Source organism: Myotis davidii, unplaced genomic scaffold, assembly GCF_000327345.1.
Source record: "Myotis davidii unplaced genomic scaffold, ASM32734v1 scaffold889, whole genome shotgun sequence".
Lineage (NCBI taxonomy): Eukaryota > Metazoa > Chordata > Mammalia > Chiroptera > Vespertilionidae > Myotis > Myotis davidii.
This window is the reverse complement of record NW_006299519.1, coordinates 683,765-693,784: the sequence shown is the minus strand read 5'-3', so window position 1 is coordinate 693,784 and position 10,020 is coordinate 683,765. Positions and strand designations below refer to the sequence as shown.

General features: G+C 41.9%; 1 protein-coding gene across 3 annotated transcripts in view; it reads right to left on the bottom strand.

Annotated features, from left to right (window-relative positions):
- ASB9 (ankyrin repeat and SOCS box containing 9) overlaps positions 1 to 3,576 on the bottom strand; it is a 20,309-nt gene extending 16,733 nt beyond the window's left edge. For 2 of the 3 annotated variants that reach the window (XM_006775221.2, XM_015571436.1), the window contains exons 1-2: positions 3,536 to 3,576; positions 3,143 to 3,382 (exon numbers count right to left, since the gene is read on the bottom strand). In XM_006775221.2, coding sequence (XP_006775284.1) covers positions 3,143 to 3,236 — 94 coding nt within the window. In that variant the 5' untranslated portion in view covers positions 3,237 to 3,382; positions 3,536 to 3,576. Of the gene's footprint in view, positions 1 to 3,142; positions 3,421 to 3,535 lie in introns of those variants that run through there. The other variant, XM_006775222.2, reaches the window with a different exon arrangement.
- Positions 3,577 to 10,020: the final 6,444 nt, after the last annotated feature.

Genomic DNA, 10,020 nt, shown 5'->3' with positions numbered 1-10,020 from the left:
GAGGAAAATCAATGGGAAAGGGGACATTTTCCTACCAGAACATGGGCGATGCTCACAGTAGGAGACTATGGAAGAAAGGGAGATTCAAGGTCACAATCCCCTTTCCACTGACCCCAAACTCTTTGAAACTCAAGAGCCTTTATCAGTATAGAACACATTATCCAAGCCCTTGATGTACCAGTATGTTAAAGATTCTTCCCCAGCGTTTGTTCAGCCAGGGTCTATTGGTTTTACCACCAAAAAATAGATACTAAATGAGGTCAGTGGCAATACCATAGATCCAAAATGGGGCAGGAAGCTGTCCTAACAAAAACACTGCATAAGTCCTCCAATTAGTGCCATTAAACTTACCTTTCTTTCAAATTGAGTCTCCATCAAACCCTGCAGCACATTAGAAAGGCTGCCACTTCATTTTTGTTGTAATTTCTGTAATCATTTTTTAAATTTCCATTATTTCAGAAGAGATTTAAAATGCACTAATTGGTACATTCTAAAAAGAGCTATTAAAGAAGCTCCGAGAGCCCCCCAGTGAATCCCAACAGAAGCATGAATGTTTCCATCCTAATAAACCTTTTGCAAGGTCAAGGCGGAAAAAAGAGATGCTTCAAGAGAGTGGAAACATATGCCTTCAGTCTTTGGAACGTGATAGGATAGGGCAGTGGTCGGGAACCTGCGGCTCGCGAGCCACAGTTTGCCGACCACTGGGTTAGGTTCATTCCTACCCTATGCGATTCAGAGCCTGCCCTGTAATCGTTCCGCAGCCTCAGTCCCACATCATCAGGCTGTGCATTGGCCATTGGAACTTTTATGGTCAAAACAGATCTCCCTTCCTCATTCTGCTACCAAGCAGCTCCCCCTCCCAACTTCTCTTTTGTCTAGCCCTCTTATCTGACATTAATTTAGGCTTGAAAACTTTACAATTTGGGATGCTTTCTCTCCTTTAGCCCTAATATTTAATGAAGCAACATAGACTGATTTATCTTTTTTTTTTAAATGATCACTCTTATTTTCCCTTTCTCTGTCATTTCTAAGTTTGATCCAAATGTGAGGTTCATGCTTGGATTGGTGCAATGGTTCTCAAGGTGTAGTCCCCAAATAGCACGATCAGCATCACCTTTTATAAATGTAGATTCCCAGCCTTATCCCGGACCTACCACTGCATCAGAAGCCCTGGGGGTGGGGCCCAGCCTCTGCATCTTATCACACCCTCCAGGGGATGCTGGTGCACGAGAGATTGAGAACCTGTGGGTTAGCGCAAGAATTTTCCGTGATCCCACCATCATCCATCCTGATTATGGCTACCAGTCTTGATTATTGCTGGATCCCTGTTCCAGAATCACTGATGGCTCCCAATTCTCTGCCTCATAAGCTAACTCTGCCACCTACCTTTTGAAGTTTCATTATTGGGCTTCATCTCTCCAAACCTGTTCTCACTAGACTTTCTAAGAATCTCTGAATTCTAGTTGTGACAGTGTGGTCACTTTAAGTATTTTTATTGATTTTTACAGAGAGGTGGGAGAGAAAGAAACATTAATGATGAGGGAGAATCATCAATCGGCTGCCTCCTGCACGCCCCCTACTGGGGATCAAGTCCACAACAAAGTACATGTCCTTGCCAGAATCGAACCTGGGACACTTATGTCCACGGGCTGACTCCCTATCCACTAAGCCAAACTAGTTAGGGCTGTGTTCACTTTTTAAGTATTGTATTTTGAAGTATACTTACACCTGTCCACCCCCACCCCACTCATCCAGCCCCAACCAGGGTTTGGATTGGGACCTTTAGAAACCCTCAAAAGTGGAAAGTGTTTGTCATCTCTCTCTCATATGAAAATAAACATAATACTTAACTGTAAAATAATCCTATGGAAGTCAACCACTAAATTACTGATTCTTTCCCATATTGATTGGTTTACTATGGTTAATATGGTTCCCATATTACTATCGGTTTACTATTATCAAATTCATTTTAAAAAGTGATTTTCGGTGCCACTCTGCTTTCTACTGCTCCAAGTCTATGCTCAACCCAGATGATTAATCCAGTTCTGCCTTTGCAGATCTAAATCCCACTCACTGTTAAGTGTTCTGCTTACTTTACATGCAAAATGGGAAAAATGAATGAATGAATGAATGAATGAGCAGTCTTATCTGTTCAATTAATTCAGAGGAAAAGCATTTTGTGTCTTATTACTTCGGGTTTTTCCCCCTTTCGGCACTTATATAGTAAGAAATTAATAAGTTCTAGTTGACTGCAGGGTCGCTGCTTACTGATTGCAAGTGTTATGAGCAGTCTACCAGGGTGCTGGATATAATAATCTTTTCTCAAATGCCTCCACCATTTTTTCAGAATACTTTCAGTTAGCAGGAACCTGATGAATTCTCACAGGAAACGACTGTTTCCTGGAGGTGTAGACTCTATACATTAGCAAAGACACCACCTAACAGGTGATAATCATTCCTGTAAGATTTGTCTCCAAAGTTTTTAAAAATAAGGTTCCTTGTATTTTTAAATATATTTTTATTTATTTCAGCCAGGAAGGGAGAGGGAGAGACAGAAACATCAATGATGAGAGAGAATCATTGATTGGCTGCCTCCTGCACGCCGCCCACTAGGGATGGAGCCTACAACCTGGAATTGTGCCCTGACCAGAACTGAACCGTGACCTCCTGGTTCATAAGTCGACACTCAACCACTGAGCCACACCATCTTGGCAAGGTTCCTTTTAAAGTGAATTAATCACTTCAGTGCTCAATGTTTGAACATCCTTTATTAACCCAGCCCCATGTCAATTCCAAATACCAAAAACTTCTTAATAAATGTTTTGGCAGTAAAAAATGTTTCTATTTATAAGTAACTTTTAAACCTCCAATGTAATGTGATATATTTGACCTTTGGAGTTAAAGTTTTTACCAGAAAATAAACACTGACAGCTCTCTATGGTCTATAGGACTCTGCAGATAATGCTGGACACATTTTTGAACAATCGTGTAAAGAATATATACTAGCAAGCCGTGTGCATCTGCCTAGCAAACTGCCCCGTGGACATATCTCCTAATGAGCCACTAAAATTGCCCAGCCCTCTTCTCTCCTCTCCATTAACCAACCTCCCCAGCACTCTGATTCCACAACCCCTAGACTCACCTCCCATCATTGGATTTGAGAGAAACCTGGTGGCAGAAAAGTCTCCTACACCTGAGGGCTTGCTGCCAATCCTGTTTGGTGGTTCGCGATCCATTGTGCTCTCCTGGGTCAGTCAAGCTCCCTGTTCCACTTCAGTTGGTCAGGAAAAGTCCAAATTCCAGGCTCCCCCGGCTCCTGGGAAATTCCAGTGCTGTGGCTGGCTGAGCTGCACCGTCCTGGTCAGATGGTAGGAATAACCGTCTGCAACAGAGAAAAGAACAGGCACAGTAATCTGAGTACTACCTGTGGTAGTAAGATTTTATCACATTTGAATTAAAAACAAAACACACACACACACAAACACACACACACACACACACACACACACACACACACACACTCAGATACACGCACCACCTAGCTCTCTGGAGACTGGCTAAAGCCCACAACAGCCCCCTAGCCCCAAGTATATAAAGCTGCTGATGTCACGTCCTTTCTAAAACTGAGACCAATCAGTGAGGAAGGCTTGGGGTTATCAGGAAGGAAACTCACACTTTGTAACTTTTGGAGAGCGAAGGAACAGGGTGGGGGTGAAGGAAACCTTGTTCCTGGCTGCAGCCTCATTCCCCTGCTGGAGTCAGGGCATATGCCCAGGTTTCAAGCTCCATCCCCAGTAGGGGGCATGCAAGAGGCAGCCCATCAGTGACTCTCACCATTGATGTTTCTATCTCTCCCTCTCCCTTCCTCTGAACATGCCCAGTTCTCCCTGGCCATCTGCACATGTGGTTTCAATTTTTCTGGGAGTTTCTTATGGGAAAATGTGTCTATATGTTATAAACATGCAAACTTAGAAAGAACTTTTATTTTCTTCCTTCCAACTGCAAGGATTTCATTAAATGCCCTATATCACCCTTCCTCCACACATTATACATTAACTTCTAAGTAAATAATTAATGGTTACTATTGAAAAATGAATTGCTGGCTGGCATGGGGGCATGAAAGAAGCCTGCTATGTTATTGTTAATTATAAAGTTTTAGTTTGTGAAATCTTGCCTTTACAAAATATTTGCTTTTTGTACATGTGTCTGCAGATATGCCCTGCTTTGCCGCACCTCTGGGTGCTGGTTCCAGCTGACGGGCATCCCTAGACTCCAGCTACTCCTCTTCCAGAAGCGAGTTTTGCTTCCCCATCAGGGAAGACTGAGTGAATATCAAGCAGAGTCTGGCTGTGAAATAATTGCAGAGTAGCCTCACTGTTTCAGACTTATGGATCCTCAGTTGAAAAACATGGTGGCCATTGTTAGCAGTTTGAGAGTCATTTATATTTCGTAATACATTTATTTCCATGTATACATATGTATACATATACATTTATCCCCTTGTAATTTTCACATAATTATAATTATCTAACCTAATAATAGACAAACATGGTAACTGACCATACCTTTGCTATGCCTCCCATTGGCTAATCAGTGCGATATGCAAATTAACTGCCAACAAAGGTGGCGGCTAATTTGCATACTGCAGGCAGGGCAGGCCAGTGCAAGCCGCCACCCGGCCACTGTGTGCCACCTAAGCCCTGCCTCAAGCCGGGATCCCCGTGTGCGGCCCTGGGCAGAGGGGCTTGGTGGAATGAACATGCTGCCTAAGCCCGGCCCCCAGCTGGGATGCCTGTGTGCAGCCATGCAAATTAACTGCCAACAAAGATGGCGGCTAATTTGCATACTGCAGGCAGGGTGGGCCAGCGTGAGCTGCCATCCAGGTCCCCGTGTGCCGCCTAAGCCCCGCCCACAGCCGGGACCCCTGTCTGCGGCCCTGGGCGGAGGGGCTGGGCGGCGCGATCAGCCCAAGGAAGCCCTATGCTTGCAGGAATCCTCCTGTAACAGGTTTCTAGTATTATCATATAGTTCTTTTTCTTGGTGCTCTTTACATTTCAGCATATAGAACCACGTCCCTGTTTTTAGTCACCACTGGAGGTATCCCATATTGTTCCAAAAGTATTTTATCATTTCCCAAAGATGAAGGTAGAATGTTACCATTTTATTTATGACTAGAGGCCAGGTGCACAAAAATGTGTACACTCGGGGGGGGGTCCCTCAGCCCAGCCTGTGCCCTCTCACAGTCTGGGACCCCTTGAGGGATGTCCACCTGCTGGCTTAGGCCCACTCCCCAGGGGATCAGGCCTAAGCTGGCAGTCAGACATCCCTCTGGCAGCCCGGGACCCCTCAGGGGATGTCCACTTGCCAGCGGGGAGCAGGTCTAAGCTGCAGTCGGATATCCTTAGCGCTGCCGAGGAGGTGGGAGAGGCTCCTGCCACCACCACTGTGCTGGCAGCCGTCAGCTTGGCTTGTGGCTGATCAGAGCTCCCCGTGTGGGAGCACACTGACCATCAGGGGCATCTCCTGCATTGAGCACCTGGTGGTCAGTGTGTGTCATAGTGACCAGTCATTCCCAGTCATTCTGCTGTTAGGGTCAATTTGCATATTACCCTTCTATTATATAGGATAACAAAAATACTGAGTCCCTATTTCCTTACATGCAGCGTTGTGCACACATGCAAATATTTCTGGAGGAGAGATTCCTAAGAGTGGAAATACTGAGTCAAAGGTGTGTTCATACACGTGATAATTTCTCTAGAACTAAAGACACACACAGGAGTACAAATCAAAATGAAGAATTCTGAACGAGATTAGTAGAATGTGTTATTAGTAGAATAATTTCCTAGTTGTGATATTGGTAGTGGGGAAGGGCACGTAATTAAGAATAGAGCCACAGTTGTCTAATAATTATTCACCTTACTAACTATAGAGGAGAAGTTTTTTTACAAACCCTGGGAAGCCGGAGGACGAAACAAGGCTGTAAAAAGATAAGATGCCTCAATGGGTCCATTATTCAGAAAAGAAATACATTTTGAGAACAGAACAAGGACAGGACATGATTTGATTTTGTTGCTGTTGCCAGAGCCTAACCCCCTCCAGTTTTCTCAGGAATGCTGACCATGCTCTGGTCCCAGGAACGGGCTGATCTGTTTGTAACATCATAGAAGATTAGCTACCTTGTTATCAGTCTTTGAGCTCCTGAAAGCCGGGCTGCAGACCCTATCCTCCCCTTTCCATGTTACACTTTGCAGCTCGCAGCTGCACGTAGCTATCTTCTTCTTCTTATGTTTATAATCAACCAACCAACAAGAGGGGTCAGAGCTGAATTTCCAGAGTGACCGAGTGCTCTCCCATACTGCCGGCATTATTGGAATAAACACTCATATATGATTCAACCCTGTCTGCTTAATTTGGCTCAAGTAGTGACAGGCGACCTCAGACTCATTGTGCCCAGTTTCAATATTATACTACAGTTTTGCAAAAGTAAAACTGGGCAAAGCCACAGGAGATCTCTTCATATTATTTCTTACAACTGCATGTGAATTTACAATGATCTCAATAAAATTTTCAATTTGAAAGAAGGGTGTCCACTTAAAATTGAGATCAGCAATGCCAAATTGCCCTTAAGCTCTACTTGCAGAATTAACTGAGAAGTCCATTAGCATATACATGGTTCACTACTCCAACAGGAAAGATATGAAGAACAATAAAACATGCATTTGGAAAAGAAAGAGAAATTTACTCTCAACTAGACTGTATGACAAGGAGTTAACAAAGGGGCATAATGGAGGAGCTGGATGCCATCACCCTTCTTTCTGAGTAAAATCTTCATAGTACAGCTTCTTTATTTACCTTTAATTAAATTCCAAGAAGATAAGGTTGTTCCATACTCAAATTTAAGTCTATTGTCCAAAATGACAATAAAGAAGATTTCCAGGTTGTTCCCTTAGTACCTGAGAGGGAGTTAATCAGCTTTTAATCTTATTATATTTATAATGTTGATCAATACTTGTAAATATTAGAGGATGGGAACTAATTTTTTTAACCATTTAACAACAGTTCTTTTAGTTGGAAATTAGAAAACCATTACAATAGAAGCTCATGCATTTTTAAAGATCTGTCTGAGGATAGAGTTGAATTACGTAAGTATGAGCTGTGCTTATAGAAAAATAGTTACAGTGAGCCACAAGAAAACAATCTTACCAACTTCTAGTCAGTCCTCGATGTTTTATGTCTGCATGTTCAGGAAACTTGGCCCAGGTTAGGTAAGAATTATGGCCTGCAGCAGCATAAGGCCACAATCACTTCTTATCTAACACAGTCCTAACACTAGCCGCATCCTCATCCCCACCCCTCATCTAGTTGTCCATTGCAGACATTATTAATGGTGACTCTTTCCTCTTGAGGCCTTGGGAGGCCTTGAATGTCACCTCCAATCAGCCAAAGCTGGCCCAGGAGCTGAAACCCCTTGTCATTTTAGTCAGCAATTTTTCTAGCACAAAATCTCTAAAACCTAAAAGTAATACATTGCCTCTGATAATTTGGAATGAACTACTTTTCCAGAACAAATCCCATCTGTTTCAGTTGTTCTCACATAACTGGCTCTGCACACTGAGATATCTTATGTTGCTACTTTTAAAAAGCAACATCATTCATTACAAAGCAGTCACTCATTCCTATTCCATCTAGCTGTACAATAAGACTCGAACAAGGATATGTTTTTAAAAATCTGGCATGATGAAGTATTGAGGAAAAAGGCAAATAAAAATTGAGAGGCAGTCTACATAACAATGGAGCTGGACTCTTCAAAAATGTCAATGGTGTGAAGGACAAAGTGGGGGAGGCTTTCTAGATGAAAGGAGAATAAAGAGACTTGATAACTAAATGTAATGCATAAGCTTTTACTGGATCCTGATTTTTTTTTTTGGGGGGGGGACAGGGGACAAGGCATAAAAGACATCAGTGCCACAATCATGGGAACTTAAAATGGACGTATATCAGATAATCATAGTACATCTATGTCAAACTTCCTGCTTATGGTCACTGCACCAAGTTATATAGAAGAATCTCTGTGTTCTTGGGAGATGCACACTGAAGTGTTTAGTGCAGGGCCATGTGGGAGCATGATACAAATGGAGACATGTGTGCCCCTATGTGCACATTTTGCATCAAAAAGTTAATGCAAGCTCTACAACCAAAACACGTGAGTATATATAAAGCCCATATTGCCCAATCTGTTTGAAAGCCATTGTCATTCTTCTAAAACCCAACAGCTACATGTCCCACAACCGCAGGCCGATTGGAAACACTATTATCATTGTACAGTTATGCAGGGTGATAAAACAAACAACAGCTTCTCTTTAAAATTTTTAATGTTATAGTCATCACAGGCTTTTTTATTTAACACTGAATTTTAAAATATTGCACTAAAACATTTATTTTGATGAATGAGTTTTTTTGGTGACCCTTTAAATTTTCTGCCTCACTCACCTCATCCTAATCCCAGCTCTGGTAAAGAATCATGAGGCCCATGGTTTATTCACAAAAGGTTCATTTAGAAACTATTTTATATGTATTAATTACACATGTGCTTACATATATATATTATGTAGGTGTGTGCACACACATGCATACACTATGTGTATGTACATATATATAAACCTGTGTACATACATACATAGAGTGATAAACAAATATGGCAAAATGTTAATTGGTGAACTGAGATGTTGGATATACAAATATTCATTGTATTATTCTTGCAATTTTTCTGTAAGCTGGAAAATTTTCAAGATACAACAATGGTGAAGGAAGAATAATTAATAAATGGAAACAAAAACCTGGTATAAAATTGTTTCAGGTTCGCCCTAACTGGTTTGGCTCAGTGTATAGAGTGTCGGCCTGCGGACTGAAAGGTCTCAGGTTCGATTCCTATCAAGGGCATGTACCTTGGTTGCGGGCACATCCCCAGTAGGAGGTGTGCAGGAGGCAGCTGATCGATGTTTCTCTCATCGATGTTTCTAACTCTCTATCCCTCTCCCTTCCTCTCTGTAAAAAATGAATAAAATATATTTTTAAAAAATTGTTTCAGGTTAAACTCATATTAATATTTGAAGTTGCTATTCTGAGTGTGGCCATGTATTCATCCTAGTACTCTGCGAAAGGAAGAAGATGATATATTCTGTATGCAAATGCCCATGCAGGAGCAGCCCCTGGCAATGATTTGTGATGGGAGGAAACCTAAGGTACTCCAGTGCAGAGAGCACCCTCCCCTGACAAGCTGTGACTATTTAAGGTTTATCCCTCACCATGACAGCTTTAGGCAATGTCTCTGAAACATCAGCTGTTCTCTTTGTGTTAAGTGCATAAAAATTTCTTGCAATGAGTATTGTTGCTGAAAAATGAATCATCTGTAAACCTCGGGTTTATGTGACATGGCAATATTAGAAATATCAGGAAGAAGAATTACTTTGGGTAAAACAGTTCCTTAGTAAAATGAACAACAACAACAAAACTTAGAGATATTGAATGACATACCCAACTATATAAACAACTTAAAGGATTTTAAAAGAATTGAAGCTTAAATCTTCAAGTGACACAGGCAAACTTATTTTTTTAAATAATGAGTCAAAGCAGATGATGGATACAGTCAAATAAATAATGAATGGATAGATGCTACAGAGACACATGGTATATGAATAGGTAATATTGGGTATTTGGTAATTAAAATATTTTCCCTTCCCTCTGAGGTTCAACAGTCTGTTCATGCTTCTATGTCTCTGGGGTCTATTTTTTCCCCTCAGTTTATCTGGTTACTTAGATTCCACATATGAGTGAAACTATATGATAGTTGCCTTTCTCTGACTGGCTTATTTCACTTAGAAGGCAGGGGAGGGTAGGTGGAAAGAGATCAACCAATGAATGTGTATGCATACATGCACAGATAATGGGGTAGCGAGGGCCTGGGCAGGGGCGGGGGTGAAAGGGGGTAACGGGAGTGAGCTGGAAGAGATTAATGGGGGT